General features: G+C 36.3%; 1 protein-coding gene across 2 annotated transcripts in view; it reads left to right on the top strand.

Moving 5' to 3' along the window:
- Window positions 1–27,052, top strand: part of LOC145683874 (potassium voltage-gated channel subfamily KQT member 1-like) — an 802,890-nt gene that overhangs the window by 480,660 nt on the left and 295,178 nt on the right. For both annotated transcript variants that reach the window (XM_081755499.1, XM_081755500.1), the window contains exon 4: window positions 22,286–22,461. In XM_081755499.1, coding sequence (XP_081611625.1) covers window positions 22,286–22,461 — 176 coding nt within the window. The remainder of the gene's footprint in view (window positions 1–22,285; window positions 22,462–27,052) is intronic.

The following is a 27,052-nucleotide window of genomic DNA, read 5'->3' as shown; positions in this document are numbered from 1 at the left end:
ATCTCTTTTACCACCTCTCATGAGCTGCATAGTATATTATAAACAAAAGTTTTTAAAAATGTCCTCACCGAAGATTCGAACTGGCGACCTTTGCATTTGTAAGCCAGCATCTTAACCACTACACCAAGATCATGGCATGGTGAATGTTTAGTTTTCGGTGTATTTGTTGTATTTGTGTTTTATGTTCCCACTTCAACAATTTTTACTCTTTTTTCTAAGTTCAACAGCTGTGTCTGGCTTTCTCTTTCGGTGTCGTCCTTTATTTACACTATGCACTATTCGTATTCACAGCTTGTGTCCCTCTGCAATGTCTTATTCAGATTTAACTTTTCTTTTTGCCCCTCAGTAAACATTTGATTGATTTAATTCTCATACCTTCCATGGATGGAGAGCAGGAATGCCAGACTCGAAAAACAGGTGTACATTTACTTTCCTGACAGATAATACACGGTGTTATAATAATAATTAGTTATAATAATAGTAGTAGTATCATTGTTAATTGTCTATCTAGGATACTTGAAGAGAGTAGTACTTGAAACTACACAAAGGATTTAGCTCGGATTGGCTCCTTTTGGCTCGACTCGATGGAAACTCGATACGAATTCGAGTCGAGTTAGGGAAATTTTTTGAGCTGAGTTCTCGAGTCGAGCTCAAAGATGTCTGCTTCGAGTCGAGTCGAGTTTTAAAGAAAACTTGCTCGAACTCGCTCGTGCCCATTCCTATTGTATGCATGACGACCATATAGAATTCTTTCGAGGGGGATAGAACCATAAACACAATATATTTTTAAAATACTGGGCCTTATGCAGAGTCGTTTTGAAGCGCGATTAGTGCCATACTAAAGAGTTCGACTAGCATACGTCTCCTGCAGTAGTCAGTGGTTTAGTATGACTCTAATCATACGTCGTAACGACTCTGCATAAGGCGGACTTAGTTTCACGGCTTTCTTCCCAGAGGGGCTAAGGGATGGTAGTTATCCAGTATTTCTTATAAGTATCTTATTTGAAATATGTAAAATAGTAACAAGTGAACAACACAATATACTCACATCTCCTTATCTTCAGTTTTAATTGTTGATTTCAATTGCAATTAACAATTACAAGTTTCAATTGTTAATTGCAATTAACAATTAAATGTTTCAATTGCACCTTTTGCGATTGACAATTAACAATTAAAAATTTCGATTGCCTGGTGACCAATTAACAATTAACAATTGACGAAAATTTAATTGCAAATTTTATGATTGAATTCAATTGCAATTGAAATTAATTGTCAATTACAAATTGAAATCAATTGCAATTGAAATCAATTGCAATTAATTTTCAGAGCAATTACTTTCATTTGATTGATCAATTGCAATTCAGTTTAATTGATTTTGCCCAACACTGGCCTAGGGACACCAATTTTACCCAAACTTTGTACATAGTAAACTTTGTGTTGGTCTTACGACTACATTTGTAGTGACTTTGTGTTATATTACATATAACAGAAATGTTATATTAAAAGGTTGCGTTAAAAGCCAAATCCCGTGTGCTAAATTACCTACTACCTTATTAAGGTAATTTGAAAATATTATCCAAGAATATAAATGTTAAATACTGGTTCCTTTTCCATTATTGAAGAAAAATAAATGTTGCTGCTGATTCATCTTCTATTACTGAAGAACAAATGTTGCTACTGATTCATCTTCTATTATAAAAGAACACAAATATGCTGCTGATTCATATTATACTATTTATTCATTACGCTGATTTAATTGTACAAAGAAATAACAGATGTGAAAAATAATCGTGGAAAGGAAACAGAAGTAAAATCTTTACGTAAGTGTATTTGCTTTGTTTGGCATTATTTAATACCAGTTTATGTAGACATTTCTTGAGTTAGCGATGTAAAACTTTAAAAAAAGTGATAAAAGTTAATAAAAATTTAAATATAAAGTTTTATTTCTATATACGTTCTCAACTGTCGCTCATTACCCTTTATTAGCCTGTAATTATGATTCATAAACGGTTATACTATAAATGTATTTGAAATTATAATATTTCAAAAGAAATGCTACCAATTATTCTTAAATATTTATACTAAATTCGAATTATAAACTTCTTAACTTTTGAAGACGAAAAAGGAAAGAGAAAGTCGACATCTTTGAATGTCGTGTTTCTTGTGCGAAAATTTTGAGACGATAAAGCAGTTTGTGCTTTTTTCAGGTTCCAAACTACACAGGTACAACAAATGAGCATACCAAGTTCTTAAGCCAGAGACGTTTCATAATTTGGAGTCCTAACAGTTTGGTATTCTGGGATATAAATATGTGGTAGCTGCCATTTGAAACTTTAGAATAGCAACGTTTAAGTCCAAGTTCACTCACCAGTAGTAGAGGAATGAGCGGTAAGAATGGGAAGGGGTGGCGTGTAAAAAATCGAAAACGACCTATATTAAATCCGATTCATAGCTTTTGGAGTCGCTGGGATGAATAGCGACACTCTAGATGCCGTTTAAGCAAGCATTCATCTCCACGAGTATCAAAAAGGGAAAAGGTTCAAACAGTACTTCCCATAAGAATATACTTGCCGTGCAAAGAAAGATAGTAATTATTTTAAACTTGTTTAAAAAAAATCCATGACACAGGTAGTAGCAGCTAACAGACGCATACCCAGGATTTTTTGTTCGAAGACGTCCAAAGTTCTTCTCGGGGGAGAGGGAAAGGGTCCAATACGTCTATGCAGTATAAAACCTGTGTCATTCTGCACCTGTAAACACGATAAGTAATTGCTAATTATTGCCACCTATATTCTCACTGTCAGAAAATTTGATAGAACTAGATTATTTGTATAAGGAAAGAAAAGTGTAAAATCAAATATTTAGGCTACATCAATCATTTCTCAGATAGACAAGTATAGTTATGTTAAGAAAGTTTACGTCGAGTGTTAAGAAAGTGTACTAAATATTAGTCGAGTCACCAAGATATGGGAGTGCGTGGACTCGGTTTCTCTCTCCATGGATGCGTCTCTTGCAACTAATATAATCTATACACCATGAATACACACGTACACTATAGCCTACGTTAGGTATGAAAAATATATAATTTCAGGTTGGTTTTCGTATCCTACAGTGGAATATCTAATTTTCAACAGAAAAGTAGAGAAGTAAAATACTGTAATTTATTTTTCCACTCTCTCTCTCTCTGAAAATTGCAGTTCATTTTCTGTACAAAGAATGCCAGCAGTTGGTACGTTCTTCGCTAAGAATAATTGAGATTGTTCAAGTGGACTCTCCTCCAAATAGAAATCTTCTTGTTGAAATTCCTGCTTAATAATTCAAATTTTAATCCCGATTCTCCGAATGCGCTGACAAAAGAAAAATGAAAGTATAGTGTGTATTTGATTAAACATCGATCACGGAGAACATTTTCGTACACTCAGCTTTTTCAAGAGGGAGCAGGGTCAAGTAAGTTCTCTCCAAGGAGTTGGAGTAAAATACAAATTTTCGTGCTTTCCCGTCTTACAAATGTATTGTCATATCTTCTCATTTGATACCGAATTAATCTGCCAGTTATAATGAGTCAATCAAAGTTAACTTAAGTGTCCATTACTGTCTAATGCATTTCTATAATAATAATTTCATTGTTAGAAATAACTTAGATATTTTCTTTCTATAATCTTCCGAAAACTAAAATTCAATTTAGTATTCGTGGATAAGTAGAGGAAGAATCAACGTGATCATACAACTTCGTGTTAAAAAAAAAAAGCACGGTAAACTCTAAGCTAACTGATCATCAACCTCTAAAGCAAACATTTCAGAAACATTGAAGTGATTTGTAACATCACTGATTTGTGATGTTTAATCAGTCTTTAGTAATAACAATGAGTCCTCCTTGCTGGTCTGATGGCTAGGACGCACCCCTTTAGTACGCATTGTTCCAGGTTAGATTCCCGATGGAAAGTATTGAAATTTAAATGCTTTGTGGTGGTTCAGATCTCGCTTTAAAATTGAAGGTTTATGTCTCTTGTAGCCCTGGTGCTGGAAAGAGACGCTAAATCTCAGTAGACTATGTTACTAAAGATGTATTGAATTATACATAATCAGTCCATTTCTGAATCTTAAAGAATTGCAATGAAATGTCTTAAATATGTATTGTGTAGAGTGGTCCAAATATTGTATCACCCTCTGCGGAAAGATGTAAGAACAGTAGAATAATACCAGATACGTGCACCAGATTTAGTTGTTGTCTGCCACTATCACTCTTATTCACTGACACTGTCACTTATCCATAAGATGTTTGAACATCATTACTTACGTTGCACAAAATGATACGGTGCTGTCTTTTTGTTTTCCCACTTTTTAATGCAATATGGAAGGAAAAGGGGCACCAAGCATATTTAAATTGTAAAACATATATTGAAAATTGTATTAAACATAAATTGTCTAAAGTAATAAACTGTTACAAGTAAAAAGTAATAAAACATTGAGAGCAAAGCTCCTTTATACTTATCTACTATGGCGCCATCTTCTTCCCAGGTAGTAGCCTCTGTATTGTAGCTAGTGATGTGAGGTGGAAAATTTTCCGTTCTAAACAAATATCAGTGATCAAGTAACAATTCCTCATTAACCATAAAACTGATTGAATTCATGTATAGAAATGTTAGAAGGTGAAAGATCGTTTAAAGAATCTGAAAATTTTCATGGCTCAGAAAATTTCCGGTACTATGTAGAAACAAGTAAAACAAGTTTTCATGAAACGAAAAGTTTTCTGTTGTGTATAGAAAAATTGAAAAGCTTTTTATAAGTTGGAAAATTTTCATCATTTTGAAGCAAGAAGTAAAACAAACTTTTATGAATCGAAAGTTTTATTGCTCTGTAGAAACAAGTGAAAGGGGTAGGAATATTTTCATTACGCAGAGCCTCCAGCTAGCCAAAGCCTAGTTGTAATATATAGCTAGAAACTGTTCTCGACGTGGATTTGACGCCCAGAAGAAAGATCTATCTCTCTGACGTTGTCCCTTTTGGTTGGCTGGAGTGGAGTTGATTGTTGCTTTCGCCATCAATGAGACATGAATCTTCAGCGCAACGTAGGATCCGAACCATATACAGGTTTCCGCCGGGAATCGAACCCAGGCCTCCCGCGCCGAAGATGCGTACACTAACCATAAGCACGAGAAAACTCAACGTATCCCTTTATTACAACCGGAAGTTATACATCTACTTCCTGTTTCAGTATCGAATTCGCATGGTTTCGAAGTCTGCCGTAATTTCACACTGTAAAAAGAAACTCGTTTATTTTTTTAAGAGTAAATTCAAAGGAAATTGGTTTAATTTTATCATGATGCTATGATTAAACAGACTATGTAGCAAAACGATATTGTGCATTTAGTGTCTGCACATTCCACTTTCAGAAAATTGGAAGACAAAAATAATGCAATATAGATAAACTTAGTTCATTATTTTTATTTTCGTTTCTGACTTTAAATTATTATTATTATTAATTATAATAATAACATAAAAAGCAAGTTTAATTACTTTTTAATTTATTAATTTGCATTAACCTCGTACTACAGATTGAAATATAATTAGTATGAACAGCAATTAACAAGTAACACCCTTAATTTTTAAGTGAATTTAGATTGGTTCTTCCAGTGTGTATGTTTTTTTCTTTTTGTCTGTCTACTATTTCTACCACTACGACTACTTTTCTTCTACTTGTTGGCACTCAAACATCGTGAAAATTTAACGTTGAGAAACGATGAAATCTGTACTTCGTCCATTTTTCAATTGGCAAAATAAAGTTCCACGATACAGAACCATAATTTTTCAAAGAATAGCCCGAAATTCAAGCCAGTTTACCAAATTATGAAAGTAAGAAAAATAAAGAAAAAATATATCCCTTAATATCAAATGGAAACTAATGGTGTGCTGCTAATAAATCGGAATATAGAGTGGCACTGGAAAACTCATGTGTAATACTCCCACCACAGCTTCAGCGCCTAAGATGTTTGTTTGCAGCAAAGTCTTGCGGTGAGGATAACAACATCAGCCTTTATTATTTCCTTGTCTTATGTGTTTGCTCCTCAGTTTGTAAGGGTGTTCATTTAGATTTAGAACACTGTGATTCTCTTCAGAATGTTTGATTGCGTACCACTTATTAACTTTTCATTAATCCAAGAAGTTTAGATGTATTGAATTATTAATGTGTATTAGAAGTAATCGCTCTTCTTCAGTTTGGTATCAGTTCAAGATTGATTGTTTCAGATACACAAAGACGATCTTCTTTGGGTCCTGATACTGGTGATTTAACAACATTTGAAACATCTACGGAAGACCCCTCCGACACCTGTTTCTAAACCTTCTTCTGAAGCGTGGAACATTTTATGTTGTAGGAACTTGACGTCGTTGCTCTTTTGCAGATAAATGAGAGTAGCCTGTCGAACACTCAACACTGCCTTGTTGTTCTCCAGCTGCAGCCTTCAACTGTTCAGATGTTCCGAACGATTCATTCTCAAACAACGCATTTGTCCAATTTCTAAATGACTTCGGCTTCTTTGCTAAGCCACACTTGAGCAAGCTGTTGATTCTAAGATCGAACAAAACGAGCACAGCAGCCCAGTGACAAATGTCGCCTGATTCTCTTGTTATCGGAGGGATTTTTAGTCCTAGTAGATGTTTTCGTACACTCCATTGGACAAAGGAGAACAATGCAACTGGGCCATAATCAATAATAGTACAGGCAACAACAACTCTATAGTCAACAGCTGTGGGAAGACATATTGTTCCACGCCAATCGCTTCCTACAACAATGATGTCATTGTTGAATGAGTCGAACAAAATGGTAATCTGGTCAGAGAAGGTATAAGGTAGTCCCTGGTCCTTGAATTGCTCCTCTGAAAAGGAAGGCAAGACAGTGAGCTGGCCCATACCTTTCAGCAACGTTTTTCCTCTTATGGTGAAAAGTATGCTGATCGAGGAAACAGGTCTATATGTAAAGGTCCATTGCATCCGACTGATGATCTTACGGAATATTATTCTTCTTTTCTCTATAAGCAGGCGTTTCGATATATTAGATGCCTCATCTTCTTGAATGTTAACTTCAGTATATGACAAAAATCGTTTTCTCCATCTGCGTATCCATTTTCTGAAGCGAGGAAGCAATGCTCTCATAAACAATCGACTCTGGCGTTTATTCACAGATCTACTCATCGAACCAATGGAGTAGTCTTTTTCAGTTTCCGATGTCATCTCTTCAGATGCCTCGAGCGACAATAAGCTCACCCAATTCCTAAATAGTTTAGGTTTCTTTATAACACCACATTTCAGCAGCCTTTTGGATCTCAGATCGAAAATAATAGCAGCAGCAGCCCAGTGACAGATATCTTCACATTCTCTAGTAATTGGGTGGATCTTAATTCCTAGTAGATGATTGCTTAAAGACCATTCGATGAAAGAATACAGCGTAAATGGTCCGTAGTCGATTATGGAGCATCCAATGGTGACCTTGAAGTTTTCAACAGAAAACAGGGACACTGTCCCACGCCAGTCACTGCCAAGAATTGTTACAAAATGCCTGCTCAAGTCGTAGAAAACGTGCAGCTGGTCACAGAATGTATATGAAAGACCTTGGTCATCAAACTGATTCGGTGAGAACGTGGGTAAAACTGAAAGTTCTCCCATTCCAAGCAGTAGTGTTGTACCACGAATCGTCATCACATGTTGGGTCGAAGATAGACATTTATGGATAAATGAATATCTTAAACGCTGAATAATCTTCTTAAGAGTTTGTCTTTTACTCTTCGTACGATTGTTGACTGGAAGATGGTGTTGGGATGTACTAGGTACTTCATGGTAATCTTTTGTAGTCATAGCAGTGGTAGCTTCAGCAGTGTTTCTTATTCGTAGACGAGAAATCACTCTTCGCATCCAAGCTGTGTACCTTGGCAAGCAACGGCGACGAGAGAAGAACCGTCTTTGTGTTGTACAATTAGTTGAACTCGTATTCAGCAGGCGAGTAGAGGAGATAGTTTCTTCATATGTTAACAGCGTTGAAGGCTGATTTAGGAGCAAACACATATTGGCTGATGTAGAAGAGACCAAGATGGTCTTCGCTGGCCTCAAATTTACCGAAGTGAAAAAAGTAGATGTGCAGGAAGTCATTATATTTAACGCTCAAAAAATTTCACGTTTACTCTATAATATTCCTATTGCTTATCTGTTGCTTGGAGATTTTTATTAGCAAAATATTATCCATGCATTGTTGTTGCAATAGTTCAATAGAACTAATATGAATTTCATTCTAAATGTTGTGGAAGTTAATTTATAAAAACATGACTTGAAAAATGTGTGTAAAGTCCATTTTCAGCAGAGATCTGAGTCTTTAGCTTTGGGATATAAACCATATGAAGGGCAACTGGGAATTGAACCCATAGCTTCTGCGAAGGCAGTGAGTGTGCTGACCATATAGTCAGCTACAAGGGAGTCTTGTAACTTATTTAGTATTTGTAAAAAAATAAATGATTTATTTTAAAGTTTACTATGTCCCACGTTATGCCCTTTAGGCTAAAAGAGACAAATGGTTAATGAAAGAGAATGACTGAAATTAAATTTATTGAGGTCTACACCGGGAACCGCGTACCGGGGACCACGTGCACCAAAGGATCATACGCTAGCCATTTTTTTGTTTTGTCGTTGTTGTTGAACCAGACTTTATTCACTAGACCAGTGGTTCTCAACCGACGTGTCGCGACACACTGGTGTGTCACGCAGTCCCCTAAGATGTGTCGTGAAATTTTAGAATTTAAAAATCACCAAGCAGTTAATAATAATTAGTTGAAATCGAGACAAATTTTACTGGTCAACGAACTTTAAAAGTTCGTTACTGAATTCTCTATGTCTGTATGTCTGTCCGTCTGTTCGTCTGTCTGTTATTTACGATTTTTTTTCAATTTTGAGCCTTGTATTTGATAGAGAATCACAAAGTATCTGAGAAAGTGATTAAAGTTTTCGCGTCATCTTACTGTTCCCGAGATATTGGCCAAAAATGGCCGATTTCCAGAGATTTAAGGTGCCATATCTCGGGAACCTAAGTCATAGGGAGATCATATTGGTGTTGATCAATATCTAAGAGGGTGGCAAATGTTTTGGTACAAAATAGTATGCGGTGGCTACTGGTTTGGCCAGTGGCCAGTTGACGAGTGGCCACCAATTAAATTTGGTGCCAGAATGTTTACCATCCTCTTATGTATTGATTAACCAATATGATCTCTCTATGACTTAGGTTCCCGTAATATTGGCCAAAAATAGTTCCGATTTCGGGAAATTTAAGGAGCCATATGTCGGGAGTCGTAAGTCACAGAGAGATCATATTGGTGTTGATCAATACCTAAGAGGATGGTAAACATTTTGGTACCAAATAGTAACCGATGGCTACTGGCCAACTGGCCACCCTTCCCCACATATCTCGGGAACTGTAAGTCATTGAGAGGGCGGGAGCTTCTTCTCAACACGCTACTTTACGACAATTCATTCTTATTTGACTGTTTCACAATTGCTAGGGGACGTATACATATTGACACATAACTTTTTTGAACTGATTCGGATATATCAAGTGACCAATTTATGAGACAGATATTAGTCAGCTTTATTGTTAAAAAAATAGCTGGGAATCACCGCCATGCAGAGAAACAGCAATTGATAAACATAAAAGAGGATGCAAAGCCATATGGAGAGAGAAAGGATCCAAATTGTCATGAATGCAGAGTTCTGATTGCATCAGTAAGGCATATGACCATAGTATGGCATCCTGCATATCTGTTTGGTATGCTGCCACGAGAATAAGTATTCAGGAATCTAGAATATGTTGCCCCATTCTTCCTTAAGAGCAATTTTGAGAATCTGGAGGGACCAGAGTGGTGGATTCCTCTTCCAAGAGCATTCCAGATATGTTTGATGGAATTAAGATATAGAGAAGATGCTAATTAATTAACCCATACGACTAGTGTCTTCGTTATCCAGTAACTCTGGAACTTGAACAGCTCTGTATGGGCGCTCGTTGCCATCCACGTAACCAAAGTTAGGACTCACTGCACCACGGAAAACGCGAACATATTCTTCCAATACCCAGGTGTTATCCACTGACTGATGTTGTGTTGAAGATGTGGAGTGGTGTTATTCCATTTTCATACCATATCCAGAATCTCATACTTATCACATTAAAGGATGTGCTGTGGATAATGTTGTAATGCCCATTGTCTCCACATCATGTAACATTCAAAATGTCCACAGAACTATGATTCTTTCGAGAACATTACTTTCCAGGGAGGTACGCAGGGGGTGCGCCCTGGGGGGTCCAGACCCCCCCCCCAAATTTCGACATTTTCGTAAATTTAGCCTAATTTTAGGGGTAATTTTATTAATTTTAATAGAAAATACCCTCATATTCAGTTTGGACCTCTCCCGAAATAAATTCCTGCGTACGCTACTGCTTTGGACCAATTCCCTTGGTCCCCGTCTCAATGTTCTCTACACTACTGTAAATTGACACAACGACTTGAGGAGATACTGGCTTCCGGACATACAACTGAATATTATTCAATCGTCAGAAATAGTTCCGGAGAGCACAATGACACCAGAAATATCTGAAAAGGCATGAGCAATTTGTATTGGACTGGCAGAAAGGCTAGGTTTCTGTTTTAAGAGTTGTCAACAGGGGGCTCTGTACTCGTTGTTTTCTTTCAGCCGTTGTATGTTTTCACTCGGAATGGCATACATCAACCAAAAGCTTTCTGCGTTCTCGAGATTCAGAAAACCGGCTCACTAGTCACGGTGCAGCATACTTTTGGAAAGAGATTCGATAATACTCAATCCTCTCCCAAGAACATTCGACGGTGGTTTCGATAGTTTAACAGACAGTGGACGCATAACAATAGCAATAAACGTAGTGAGTCGTGATGTTGCAAAGCATTTAGAAGGAATTCTCATATCTCTTTGATGTTGTCCATGCTGAAAGTGGTGGGTACATTGAACATTTGTAAGACAGGAAATTATACTTGATTATCAGTAAAATAAATGTGAGTTGTTAAATGTTGGAGTTCTTCTCAATAAAATATAGCTTTATAAAATTGATTTATTCTTTGAAAAAAAACTGTACACATAGAGAGAACGCAGAATGCCTTTTGCTGATTAATTTATATTTCGAGCCAATGTGTCGCATAATTATATATATATATATAAAGGTAACCAAGAAAGTTCTGTCGCTTTTTATGGAGGTCTTTATTCAATTGGCCCTCACGCCGTGAGTTGAATGCGAATGGAGATAAGGCGAAGGACAGTTGTTGGTGTGGGCATATTCAACATACTACCTGGTTGTGGTAGTCCAGTTACACCGTGAATTTGTGTAAGGACAGAGTGAACGGGACCTCCACAGAGCGTCATAAGGACGTATATGCTGTACCAGTTCAAACTGGAGTCAAACGCCACTGCAGCGGGCCGGAAGATATGCCAGGGTTTGGTCAGGGTGTCGTGACTACGCGGACAGTGCAGCAGTGATTTAACAAGTTCAAAGACGGTGACGAAACACTCAAAGACGCACCACATGCCGGAAGACCAACACATGTAAAAATGAAGATCTTCAGGCAGCAATTGAGGCGAACAGTGGCCCGATATGTATTTTAACACCTTCAACCCCGAATCTTTTCTTCCTTTCATCACTTTTTCTTCCCTTAATGGAAAAATATCTTAAACAGGTCTTTAATTATATTAAATGAAATGTCTAAAACCAAATTTCAGATCTGTTAGCTTAACGGATTTCGAGATGTGGCATCTAATTTTAACAACTCTACTTTTTTCTACTCGCTGCTTTCTTTCCTTTTATTGGAAATTTTAAAAAGAACGTCTAAACATGATTATTTAAAATGAAAAAAAATAAATATCAATTTCCATGTCTATAACCCTAACTAATCCCGATATACGGCCATCCAACTATAACAACCATAACTCCACACTTTTTCTTTCCTTCTGGGTCAAATATCAAGAAACGATGAAACACTTGTCTCATTATTTCAAATAAGTTCAAATACCGAATTTTGTATTTAACCTTCAGAGATTCCAAGATATGGACACATCATGATAATAATTGTAATTTGCACTTGTTTTTCTTGAGTTCTAGATCAAATATCATAAAGCACTGAAGTACGTTTCTATTTTAAATGAGAAGTCCATATATCAAATTTCATGTCTCTAATCTTTAGAAGTTTGAGATATAGATATTTTAAGATAATTGCTACCTTCTTTTCCCCCGCCGATTTTACAAAAATTCTTTCTTAGTGGACCTCACATTACAAATCCTATGCCCTGTCCAAATTTCAAGTTTCTGGCCTAAGCGATCTGGACTGGGCGTTGATTAGTCAGTCACTTACTCACTCAGGCCTTCTTTTATGTAGAAAGATAAGCCTTTATATTTTGAATATAGAATCAAATGACCACTGTCCGCTTCGCCAACTATTCAGCTATGCACTTAGTACTTAGTTTGCTGCAACGGCGCCACATCTGATAGCAGATTTTCCCATCCACACGTATATAAAATAAATAATTGCGAAGCAGCAGCTAGGTCGTTGATAGGGAAGTTCCATAGAATAGTGTAGCCACTGTCAATTGATATCAAGCGAAATGTAATTTATCGGATTTTGTAGTTGGTATCATTGTTGCAAATGTATTAATGCTCTCTATTAAGATGACCTCTACTTTTTAAAAATTTTAATTAATAACTTAAAGACAGCTAGGAACATTAAAAATTAGAAAGAAAGCCATATGGTATTTACAAAATGCTACTGAACATCAACTAATGATTGTTTTCAACACCTTTCGTATAGTGTATAAGTTTAGGCACCGGTACGTAACAACTATGACATCATAAATTGTGCACCCAAATTTCTAGTCTATAATAAAATACATGGAAACATTTTCTAGGTAATTTAATAACATTTTGGATAAGCCATCTGGCTTATTTTCTACATTTTTGCTATTCTTCATCGTTTTAAAATTATATACTAAAATTTAAAAATGTGAGGGTGGGTTTAGCAAAGAGTCTTAAGGTACGAAGGAGGACCAGAAACTAATGTTACAAGGCAGATATTTCTGAAGTTTCGTCTGTTATAGAGGAATAAGTAGTGTTTGGTAATTTTAATACATGGAGTTGGCAACTATGCAGAGTTTCAGCCACCCACCACCTACGGCGCTAGTTGTATGTAAACACAAATTGCGACTGGTTTGGAAAACTGGTCTCGCGAAGAAGTCCGCTCGGGTTTTCGATTTCTGTGGGTGAAACATGTAATAACCGCGTCTGAAATTCACCGGAAGCTGGTAGAGGTTTACGGAGATATTGTAATGTCTCGTCAGCAAGTAGCATAATGATGTCAAAAGTTTGCGGGTAATAGAGCAAACGTCACCGACGAGGAGTGCAGTGGCGTCCCAACACAGCATCAATAGATTTGAACATCAGCGATCATTTTCCCTACAGTCCTGACCTCGCTCCAAGAGACTTTTGCCCACTTGAAGAAGCATCTAGAAGGCCGTCGTTTCGCTCCAGACGAGGATGTGAAACAAGGACAAGAGCACCAGGACGAAATTTTCAAACTCATCCCATGATGCGACCCTCAACTGATATAGAGACTATGTCGAAAAATAACCTAATGTATATAGTGTATGTTGGCTGTATTCGTTGTATTAAATACTGTATATGCGTTTCACTGCAGGCTTTGTAACCTTACTTTCTGATCACTCCTCGTATTTGTACTGAGTTAGTTGAAAGAGAAAGATAAACTACGTAATTTAATTTCAACATCCTTCATTCAGAAGTGTTTCCTACTATAATTATGGTAAAATTGAGTGCTTATTTGAATTGTCAGATATGCAGCTTTGCATTAGCGGAAGGATTGGGTTCAATATTTATTAATGCAACCCACCAAAGGCAGAGATAGGTCGAGACAGATGTAAGGATCTTACCTTTGTTATATAGAGAATTGTTGCGATTGAAATATCCGAATTTTACGTCTGGTGGAAATCCATCTTCTGTGACTCAACTAAAGGATAAGCAGCAGTCACGCATACTACTTCACAAAATTCGTACAAGTTTAGAAAACATGCTGAGGTATCCAGTCAGGGAGAAGGCAATCTGTTGTTGAACTGGATCGTATGTATGAACGTAAGAAACTTTTTCGAATCCAACATCTTTTTGAAATATGAAAAGAAATCATTTACGATATTTCTGCTCGTACCCTAGTTACTGCAGGTTCATTATTTATGAGTCATTGTTTTCAGAATGATGGTGGATATTGAATAATAGCCCAGGCATGTATCACAATTCATACATTCGGGATAAATTTTGGAAAATTTGCTAAAATTTTCCTAAGATTTTATATATATATATATATATATATATATATATATATATATATATATATAAGGTATTTAAAAACAACACCAACAACGTTTGGGAGGTGATTTCTGGCACCAAAGTAAGAGAAAAAGTATCGAACAACCTGGGTGCACAAATGCTTCCTTTCGGAGTTATAGGCTGCCGAAAACATGAAAAAATAAAGTTTAAAGGTCCATAGTTCCAAAACCATGGGCCTAACATAGCCGGGTCAAGACTTAACTAAGGAACTAATATGTAAGCTATCCAAAAATGCCTGTTTCATAACCCTAAGGTACTAACGCAACAATTTTTATAGGGGCAGTTTGGCTACGGGCATATAATTTGAAGTACTCATCAACTACCTCTAGAAAAATTGTTGCGGGAGTATCTCACGTCAGGATTCTGAAACATGTATTTTTGGATAGCACACATATTAGTTCCTAAATGAAGTCTTGACCCGACAACGGTAGGTCCTATAGTTTTGGAGTTAATTTTTCCATGTTGTGAAAGGAAGCATTTGTGCAGCCAGGTTGGTCTATACTTTTCGTCTTATCTTGGTGTCAGAAATCACCTCCCAAACGTTGTCGGTGTTGTTTTGAAACGCCCTGTATATGAAATATTATTTTGGTGCCACTAGTGAGACATCAACATCAGGCACCTTCTCAAAAAGTACTCAAAAAATACTACATGTCCTAGGATAGACCCTATATATAATTAAAACATCAAATTAGTGAACTAGTTCCGTGAACTCCTAACCTCTTCTTTAAAAATATTCTTCGTTAACTTACATTTACAAGACTAGTGCATTAGGGCATTCGTATGTCCGAAAAAAAGGAAGCAATCTGAAATTTATGCATTCCTCTATGCCTCTCTACCATAATGTCGCTCTAGGCCCCAGGCCAATGAGGTCTATTGAGTACCTGACTACACCGTCATTGTATTCTGTTTGTGAAAGAAAATGATTCTTCATTTTTTTTCTTTTCGCTTCCTCTTCACGTACTTGTTGTTATCCCATGGTATAATTTTACCCAATACGGAAAACTTATCAGAAGATATTGTCCGATTTGGGATCCGGATGCCGCGTCCTTCGCTCTATTTGACGTTAAACTTCTGCTACAAATCTTAAGTAAGCCAACTACTAGTTTAATTAAATGAGAAAGTAGTTGAAAGACAGTTACTCCCAAGTAGCGATTAAATCAAGAAAAGCTAGTATTTGTTATAATATGACACATACAACTATGACAACACATACATATGCATGATACAATGAGCATGCACAGAGATTTAATCGTCAGATTTAAGAAAGAAATAAGTTCAAAAATAAAAATATTGAGAAATAAAAAAAAACTTCATAAGTCATAGAGTTTTTATTCAATACCTACAAAGTTTGTTCTGGAACTTGAGAACTATGCAGTATACTACACACGTACAGAGCGAAGCTTGGAGATAATGGAGAATGTCTTTGAATTGATGATTAAATTAGCTGTGATGTATGTTGGGATGTTATCAAGCAAAACAATATTTTTATGCAAATCACAACACAGAGCAGCAAAATACTTAATGGATTTCAACCCCTGGAATTTTAACGTAAAGACTATTAGGAAGTTCAGTATAACAGAAGATGAATATAGACGCATAAATATTAGCAACATTAATGTTTCCTTCACACATTAGCATTTAAATTGAAACATGTACATATATTTGCAACTACATTTAAAACTAAGTTGTACAAACATGTATATACATAACAAATCAATGTAATAATTTCTCTTGAATCAATTTCTTATTCGTAGCCATTTTTTTTAAATTTCGTTAACAAATTCACAATTCGTCCTTCTCCTCACGTACTTATACATGATATCATTAGGTAATATAGCGTCACGCATATAACGTTGCTCAGATTACGATACAGATCAACAGTGTTGGATTCAATAGAATATCCTTCATTTAGTTATTATGCATATTTCTCTTCAGGCGTTCACTTAATTGCTAGTATGGAAAATACATACGCATATTTACATGATAAAATGAGTTATAGCTATGTAGAGTTGAGTCTAGAACATGGAAACCACTCCATACGGACAACTTACTTATTTGTTTTCTAAAGGAAGACATGATCACATGCACAGGCAGACAGGCTCTAAGAGACGTTTTCCCGTTAGGCGATAAATCCATAAACTTCCTTATTTACCTACAAGAAAAAAAAACTATTAAATGAGTATTATGACTGAAGATAGAACTTAAAATTCTAAAATTTGAAAGGTGGAATACATAACAGGTACAGGTACGATTATACGAGTAGACATTTCGTATTACTGCGTTATTTGCGTTATTACTTTATAAAAATGAAATCTTCAGTTAATGTGCTACGATTATGCTCTTTAAGCTAAGAAAGACAGTGATTAAAGCAGAAGAATTGATTATAGAAGAATTGGTGCAATGAGGAACTGGGATGAAAACGAGAGTACCCCGAGAAAACCCACAGACACGATGGTGTTCACCACGTACTTACTTCTCCGGGGATCGAATCAGACCCCACACACCAGACGTAAGCGCTCTACCACTGATGTACCGTGCCCCTGCGGTATTATTTTAGTTTCGTTTGACACGTTAAGTATAAATTACTTCCTTGTGTTTATTTTCCTTTGTAAAATCTACATTACTATAAAAATACCAAATGTGTGCACACATTTGTCAATTTTCACTTATTTTACATTTTAATTCTTTGCTTCTGCTGCAAGGATACCATATTACTTATAATCTATATTGTCAATACAGTCAATACTGTACGAAAAATAATAGCATAGACTTCGTAGCAAGTTCAGAAGACAATACGGGTAGATAGAAAGTTATATTTAATAGAACATCACTGGCTCACATTAAGGAATTGTTGACAGAGTATACTGAGTGCTATTGTCGATTTTTTTCTTTCCTTAAAACACTTTCTCATTGGTAATGGACTTCAAAGATACTGTTGTACATAACTGAATACATTGGTGGCAACAGAGAAAAATAGACAATAGAGAAAAAACTGATATCACATAATAAGTGCTTGAACGTGTATGGGCCATATGTCGAGAAGTGGAGTAATGTATGTAATTTCTGTACTTTAAATGTTTTTACACACATCATTTATCGTTTGTGTTACATATCAAAATGTTTCTTTCGTCTGGGATGACCCTCGTAGTAAGACTGGTATCAGTAGCAGCGCTGTTTGCAAACGTCTACCTTCTGCCGGAACGTCAGACATTAAAATTAGACTATAGTAATATTACTAACTTTCTCTTTTAATTTCCCAAATTGCGTTTATTATTGAAACCAGCTCATTATTTTGCTTGTTACTAACATTTTTCGAAAGTCTTTGTTGTAATCTAATGAAAAATTTTGATGAATTCTAGATTTGATATATATTAATAGCTATTAACACAGTGTGTCTTTCAGAAACAATGTTCCGGGGGGGGGGGCACACTTAGTATTTCGGGCGCCACTGCTGATACTATGCTATTTAATATTATATTATAGACTTATTATTTTCGTCTGCTCCGGGGGCACTCTCAGAGCTCCGGGGGGGGGGGGCAGTGTCGCCCAAAAAACAGGTCTGAAAGAAACACTGGAACAAAATTGTGGCACAAAGTATGAGAAGCGTCAATCCAATCAGGAACAAAATTTTGTAGATAAATTAATGTATCTTCAAATAAAAGTAATCAATATTTGTGAAACCTAGGTAACACAATACATGCTATACAGGATATCTAAGTACATTATTACAACTCTTATGCAATTATTAAGTGTTGCCAAATCGCTAATCTTAATTGCTTTTAGATTATACTGACAAGTGAAACATGTTTATTACGTGCGTACATAGTATACACAATGCTTCCATAATATTGGGCAAAATACCACATGAATCTTGGTTGTAAACTTTGAGAAAAATACGAGAAAAATATCATTTTCTTCTTGAACATGATTGCACAACACATGAGGAAAAACTAAATCGTCTTGACAAAAGTAATTCTCAAAAGGAACATCATAACTTTATTTCTAAAATATATGAGTTGAGTAAACAGCATTACTAAATACAAAATTATCTGTCAGTAGATTTTGAGATTAGATGTTATTTTGAACTTAACGACTCTTTCAGCACCAAGACTATGTAAGACGTGAACCTGCAGCTTACCATGAGATCCAAACCATGTGAGCTCCCGCTGGAAGACGAAGCAGCCAAAGGCGCGTACGCTAACCACTTAAGTCACGAGGAAGCTCTATCATTAATTTTGTAAATTACGTGTTTCAAACAAAATATCTTTAAACTTAACTAATTTTAACCTTACATAGTGTAGTATAAGTTTTCCTTAATTAAAAAGAAAACCTCGTTAGCGATTGATTTTTTTTCAAATGAAATTTTCAAATGAAATATTTATAATGCATCTAATCAACCGTTTCATAATTTACTTTCTTATGCCTCAAATTAACATTTGACGGGTTCGTTCCAGGAACTTTTGTCCTAAATAGTAATTAGAGAATTATTTTCCGAAAATTTGACTAAATCAAAAGCTCAACTTTGATGGTCCATAATGAGTCGGGCATGGAAAGCCTGCGGTACTATATCATGTTAGCTGAAATGTGCGTTGTTCTTAACGGGGAGAATAGGTTTGTGGAATGTACCTGAATTCTCTTTCCCTCCTGAGAATACGCATTTCAATGACAGTGTAGGAACAAAAATCCGTAATGTCATCCCCTCCAACCCCATCCCTCACCCTTCTCATCTCCAAGTCTATGGGGGCTGAACTTGAACTTACATGGCATCCGGGAAGTCACTAGTCATCTCAGCGATCCCGAAAATTACGGACTATACACTAACATCGGGCAGTTTTAATCATTTTTACATATCACTCCTTCCCCGCTGTCAATTCGGATGAATAGACTTACACCAGGGCGCAACATTTCCGGCCACCAGGTCGCCATGGGCGACTAAAAATTTAGAGCTGGCGAGCAGTGTCCAGTAGGAATGGTTTCTGCCTAAACTCACAGGGCTGCGCAGCTTATGTTTCGCACAAAAATAACTGTCACTGAGTGAAACACAACACGGAATATGAAATCTTCACACCGGACATGGAAAGTGAAATCTTCACAACGTTGTAATTCGCCCCTTCTTTCCCACCCTCAATCGAAAACTTCATTACGAGATTCCCAAATTTGCTTCCACTTGTCACATTTTGTGCAGCTTTACCTGTGAATACTGCTTCATGTGAGAGAGGTTTCAGCAGTCTCAACAGAGTTAAGACTGCCTATAGGAATTCACTAAAGACTGACCAACTCGATGATTTGCAAATAATTTCCATCATTGGCTCTTCACTTAAGGACTTTGAGCCGAAAACTGCAATCGACAACTTGTACTTCAGTGTTGAGAGAGAGTGCTACACAAACGTTAAATCTTAAGGTAAGATATTTTTTTTAAATATCACTGCATATGAATTGTCCAATTCAAAATTGATTGTCCTGAATCTAATTGTCTAGTTTTGGAATAGTATGCCCTGATGTAATCTCTTTCTTTGTCAAACCAAAGGCCAGGGGAGGGGAGGGACCTCTCATAATTTGTAAGTGAGAGATACTGACGACCGTCATTTTTGGACTGGCGATTGCGTTCGACTTTGAAATTTTCCGCCCTGACTTAAACAACATGAGAATGTCACTATTCATCTCAGCGACCCCGAAAACTGTTGACTGAACATTAACATAAGGGTTATTCGATTATTTTTACTTGTCTCCCTCTTTCCATCAACTTTTTCCCCTTTAATGCTGATAATGTGGTAAAATCCTAAGGTAGACCGTGATATACTCGTATACCAAAGTCATCAAGTTTGTCACAGTGGTCTAGGATGAGCTAGCCCTGACATTTCATTTTTATTTCATATAGAAAATGCATCTCTTCCTTAAAACGGAAAGTTTCAAAAACACTGGTACAACAAATGTTTTAACCAGGAATTTATATGCCGAGTTTCATCTTCATAGCTTGATGAACTCGTAAAATACTCAATTTCTCACAAAATTTATGAACACACGGAAGATACACAAAGTAATATGATAAAAACCAGCTAGAAGTTGTTGGTAACTATATCCAAAAGTTTGTTTCAAACGGTTCAACCATTTTCCCGTAATTCGATCACAAACAAGATCACTTTTTCATTTATGTACGAGGGCTGCTGTAAAAGTTTCTGCAAACTACCATTTACTCAACTATTATAAACCTCTGAACAATAGATCTTTTTATGTTTAAATTATCTTTGATTGTTTCTTTAAGACGATTCGTTTGTTTTTCACACTGGTTTGAAATGGTAGTTTTGTGTGAGAAATGGAAATTTCTTGTGAACGCTTTCAACCAATGATTTTTTATGATTTTAAAAATAGATGAACACCGAAATAATGCATCAAATGACTTTATTTGACTTTTGAGAATGAAGCACCATCGAATAGGACTGTGTACAATTAAGTATCTAAAAGCCAGTACGATTGCACGTTTCTGAGTGATAAATTTCGTGAAAGTCGTCCACCCATTTCTGTTGTTAGCAGTAATGTGTGAAATGAGGTAAGAATGCGATATACCGTGAAATTCAGGCATCCTTGCACAATAGTCACATGAGCGAACGGAAACTTTTAACCCGTGTATCCCACATAAGTTACTTTCAACCCGTGTATCCCCGTGTATCCCGTGTATCCCAACGTTGACCGAAGTTGAAAATCAGGGTAGTGTCAATTGGTGTAAAGAAATGCTCAAAAAGTTAAACCAAGGGAAGTCAAACATGGTATACTGCATAATTACAGAGGACGGAACTTGGGTGTATTATACGAACCTGAAACTAAATAGCAAACTACTGTCTAGGTATTTCAGTTTACCGAAACCAACAAAAAATGTTCGTTCGAGATGTGCTACTGAGTAAATGATTGCTTGTTTCTTCGATTACACCAGACAGGTGGCACCATAGTTTTAGAAAATCAAAGGATTGCAAATACAGAGTGAAAGATTGCAATTTGATTGCCTGAGGTCATCAATAAATTGCCTCAAACCAACCCAAATCATGGCATCATTCTTCACCACCACAACACCAGTACCATTCAGCATACCAAACTGTTGTTTTTTATTTGGTAAAAATGTCTAATTAATGGCTCACTGTCTGTATTCACCTTATTTAATACCTAAAATCTTCTTTTCGTTCCCACATAAAAATAAGATGTGTGGTGAGCGATTTGTGTCTGTGATTAGAGCAGCTGTTGACGAACTCAGAGCAGCCGTTTCTGAGGTACATTTTCAAACTGCTGTGAAAAATAAATGACAGGATTAAACAAACTGTCAAAACTGTTTTAAATGTAGCAATGTCTATTCTTCCGAATTTTATAATATCCGAACACTTGCACCAATGTAAGTAGTAGTTTGCAGAAACTTTCCAGCAGCCCTCATATTAGATACATAGGATGAAAATTCTAGTATGATGGACATGAATTAGCATGTTGTAATTTGGTAGGATTTATCATTTAATAATTATCATCATTTGTCATCTAACGCTTTCTTCTTACAGTTTCTAGTTTGCCCTCGCCGCTGGTATAATATCTTTGGTATTTGTGATTCTGTGTTCGATTCTCAGTGGGAAAACACTGAAATGTAAACTTATTGCGGTGGTTCGGATACCACCTTAAACTATGGGTCTAAGTTTCATATTGTTTTGGTGCTGCCAAGGAACATTAAAACTCAATAACTAACTACCTAAGATTCTGTTCTGTAAACATTCACTTTTAGTATACTAATTTCTTGCCTTCGAATAGAGATGTTGATTGGGATATGATTGTCTTCAATGACCATATTAATCTGCGATGTGGTTCTTTTATTTGCAGATGTAGTCACGATCGCTGCTTCACTTGTGGTGCTAGGCATGGGTACCGGTGGCCAGGTGTTCGCCACTTCCGCTCTCCGAGTCCTGCGGTTCTTCCAGATCCTCCGCATGGTTCGCATGGACAGACGCGGAGGCACCTGGAAACTGCTCGGCTCTGTTGTCTACGCTCACAGACAGGTAAGGAATACGTTTTTCCATTTTCCATTACACGGTGCTGAATGAAGAAAAAGTCGCAAACTAATAGTAAACATATGGCATTCATATTATTAGTGATACCTATGCATGAAATCAACTAAAATTATTGGAATAGTCTTCGTCAGAATATATAGTTTCTAAAGTCCTCGAAGATCAGTATGAGCAATAATAAATACAAAACTAGAAGACAGAAGAGTGTCCTCTTGTCTGTTTCGTGCCGTACATGGCCCCCATTCAAGCAGGGCAGAATTATTGCTTTAGCAAATATCTAACATCCTCATTTTTTTATTTGTTAACTTATTGTATCAGTATCTAAGGGTAGTATCAGTAGTATTTTTATGAGCTTATTGTTGAAGGAGAATGTAAAGTTTAGCAAACAGTTTATACCAAAAATCATCGTTTAAACAGGAGTAATTTATAATTTGTTACTGGTTCTTAGATTTCTCAGAACTTGCATCACATGAGCATCGCTCTCTAAATAATTAACAAAATGGTTATTAATTTTAGAAAGGAAGAAATTTCATCCAGTTAGATTTTGCTAGCTTCAGCAACAAGTTGATGCACTATCAAACAAGCAAATGCATACCTGTTTTTGAGTCTGGTGTTCCTACACCGACTAGTGTGGAGAAAATGAGAGTTATATTAGACAAAGCTATAGTTTTGTAGAGAGAGCCAATGAAAGTCTGAAATACATTACGTAAGAGAGCAAAAGTTGTAAATATAAATAGTGCATACTATTGATAAGTAATTTCAACATAAGCAAATACGAAAGAATCTATGAAACAAACAAATCATAGAAGTTTCGAGGTGGGTACACAGAATTTGATTCCAGAAAAAACATCAATGACAACGTATTCAGGGCGAAGTAATCGGGGTGTAATGATTAAGATAGCTTACTACGAAACTGAAGAACTATAGTGTTCTTTCATTTCATTTCATTTTTTTTTTAATTGTTGACGATTCTTCATAGGCCAGTTCTTTAATATTTTACTCTAAAGTAAGGTAGAATTCTACTGCCAGTGACTACATAATTTTGATGATGAAAACTAAGTTTGCATGATCATGGAAACAGAAATATTAATTTAGGGAAGAGGTGGTGAGCTTGCGGTCTTTCAAAGTCATAAAGTGCAGTCTAATGAGCCGCTGTAATGTTTTAAATTATATGAAGAAAATGAAATACACTAGAAAAATACTTCTGAAAAGGTAAATATATAATATTTTTTTTTAATTTTAGCTTTCTATTATATTATAGAGTTATACATTTTCACGTAAATTATTGATTAAAATTAGGTCTATTTAAAGCTATCATTTCCGGCCGTCTTGGAAAATGGGCATTATCAATTTAACATTTTAATTTAAAAAAAAAAGTTTTCCATTTCTGATTTAAGGGATAAAAGTAATGGAGATTACATAATTATTGCCAAGAAGCATGTGCAGTAACGTCATGCATGTTGTTTACAGCATATCTTCCAACACATTCATTCTGAGAAGCAAAAACATGCCGCGTCCACGTGATAGCCAAGAGTTGACAGTAGTTCAGCGTGGTGAAGTTGTGCGTCGTGTATTACAAGACCAGAACGAATCTCAAGTCGCTACAGCACTTTGTTCTGACTGATGATTTTGCAAATGTTTGGAATCAAATTTGCAAAATCTTAGCCCAGATCAGGTAGAATTAAGTCAACAACTATGGTTCAGGATGTAGCACTAACAGAGGACGTCAAGAACAATCCAAAACGCCATAGATACGTTTTGTGGAACAAGACTGTAGAATACGGCTGTTTCCATGAAACCATACGGTAAAGACTAAAGGCACCCTGTCTGAGAACTGTTGTCCTGCGTCGGAGACCCTTCTCACAGAGACAAACAAGACGAGACAATTAACACAGTGGAAAATTGAACTCCTACAGATACTGTATACTGGAATTCTTGTACGATCGATAAGAAAGACTCATCCTCTGTAGGTCACAAGGGACAAGGTATGTGCTTCAACGTGTAGTGCAAACAGGAAAATCTGTGCGGATAATGAGCAAATTTCTATGACTACATTACAGCCGCTGACCCAAGAGAACTGATTCTAGTGCCGGAGCAAATGACCAGCAAGTTTATATTAATGTCCTTGATAACACCTTACTACCATTCCATTTTACAAATTTTCCAGTTTAAGAAGAGTTTGTGTTCGTACATACGTCCATATTTACCTAGGGATGGATACAAGAACACCAAAAACTCATCTGCATGCATCGGACTCCAGGGTCTCCTAATTTCAACCCAGTGGAACATTAGTTTGACTCATGAGGCAGGAATAAGTGGAAAGGCGAGGGGAAGAAACAAGACAATTCTAGAAGTCCATATTCTAGAAATATGGAAATACTATTGCAATGATCCAAATTACTTTTCTGCACTTGTTTCAAATATGCAGAAGCGACGTGATTGCAGAACGAGGTGCTGACACCAATAATTTTAATAGGGACATTTTATTATTTGTAGGGGCACTTTGGTTGTCCATGTAAGTTTGGTGTGGTCTAACATCGTGACAGTGGGTTTTCTTGAGGTTTCTTTCGTTTCCTGTTATTGCATAATTCCACCACTTTCATTAGTCACTTGCATTTATCAACGTCTTCTTCAGCCTTAGTTGAGATATCGTGAAACGTTAAACTAAATTATTAATTTTACTTTTAATTTCATGCTCGTTTCTACGGTCTCGGTTTTCCATTGCATAACAGAAATAAAGCTGAATGTATGAACGAGAAATGCTCGTTTCGATATTGAAAGCGTAATTTTATTTTCATTTTCTACTTTATTCCTTCCAGAGAAACAAAATCATTAATGTTCTCTTCGTTCGTTTTATTTCTCATGATTTATAGTCCAGACTACTGTGTGAGGTTCTAACACACACTCACGCACAATTTTATCTCTAACTAGCTGAAACGTCCCTTTTAAGAACAGAAATATTAATTTAATGAAACCTATTTTAATCCCTTTACCCTCTTATGATATGTATCAGAATGAAAGTGTACCGATAAAAGTCCTTAACGTTACCTCTTTTAATACATCATCCTCATGCTGATGGGTTGCACTTGTACTTAACACTTAGTCTACCAACGGGACACATGTATTCCATGAAAAGAATTCAAAGACCTTTTTGTTAATTACCAGTGATAGATCTTCCGTTCTCGAGTTTCTTCCAATACATCATATGATCATAACCAATCAAGTCAATGTAACACGTGTGTCACAATCATCACCATCATAGGTATTCTGCCATTATTGACAGGTCACTTGCTGCAACTGAGAAACTTCCATGCTCCACGGTCTTCAGTTAACCTCTTCGTCTTCACGTACGATTTTTCTGTTTCGATATCTTACATTAATTGTAGTCTCGTTCATCCCCTCCCTCTCTTTCCTACCACCATGCCCTCTAACACGTCCCTCATTATACAGTTCCTTCTTAGCCAATGTCCCAACCAGTTTCTCTTTCTCCTCTCAAGAATATCTAAATCCCCACACCATTTCTGACACTCTCTCATTCGTTTTCCGCTCGATCCAGGTAATTCTCTCCATTCTTCTCCATACACACATTTCGAAAGCTTCCAGTCGCTTTTCATCATTTTTGCGTAATGTCCATGCTTCTGACCCATACAATACAATACTCCACACGAAGTATTTTATGAGTCTTTTCCTCAACTCTTTATTCAAGTTCCCACGAAACAAACTTTTCTTCTTTCTAAAGGCTTTTTTTTCGCCATTTTTATCCTTGCTTTTATTTCACTTTCATATTTCATAGCATTCTAATAATACTACCAAGTATCGAAAACTAGTCATCTGTTCTGTTTCCTCCCAATTACTTCTATATTTGACACAGACCCCTTCGTTTCAATCACCATAACTTTTGTCTTTCTAACATTTATTTTTCATTCCATATTTCTCACTGCCCTTCCTCAAGTTTTTTAACATCTTATTGATTTTCTCTTCAGATTCTGCAATAAGCGCCATATCATCTGCAAACCATATACACCTAATTATTCTACCTCCTCCTGTCGTCTTCATTTTGTAGGTTCTTTTCCACTATCTCTTCTAGGTAGATATTAAATAATGTTGCTGAGAGACAGCATCCCTGTCGAACTCCCCTTCCAATTGCACTCTCCTCTGTCATTTTCTACATTTACTTGTTAGTTCATATATAAGTTTATTATGAGTCTTCGATCTTCTCTATCAACGATCATCTACAAAATTTCAAATTTCTCTTATGATGTATGAACCCTGTCAAACTCAAACACTATTTTTTCTTTCTTGCCATGCACTTGCACCATAAAGTCTTATATTAGACTATAGTATGCGAGATGGTTAGCAAGCATCAGAACTACTAGCATCTGTATATGTAAACAAACATTCAAAATACAATGAACAATATTTGGAAGGCGTCAGAAAGTGATTGTTTGTTTCAGTCGTTTGTTTCAGTCGGCACTTATAATTGTTGATTCAGTCGATTCTTTCTGTGTGGAAACTTCTGGAACATGTTTTCCAACAGGACGACAGTGGTAATTGAAATGAGGGAAGAAGGGAAATTTTCCGC

This window comes from Thermobia domestica, chromosome 4 (assembly GCF_964235325.1).
Source record: "Thermobia domestica chromosome 4, izTheDome1.hap1.1, whole genome shotgun sequence".
In the NCBI taxonomy this organism is placed as follows: Eukaryota; Metazoa; Arthropoda; class Insecta; order Zygentoma; family Lepismatidae; genus Thermobia; species Thermobia domestica.
This window is presented reverse-complemented; position numbering and strand designations above follow the sequence as displayed.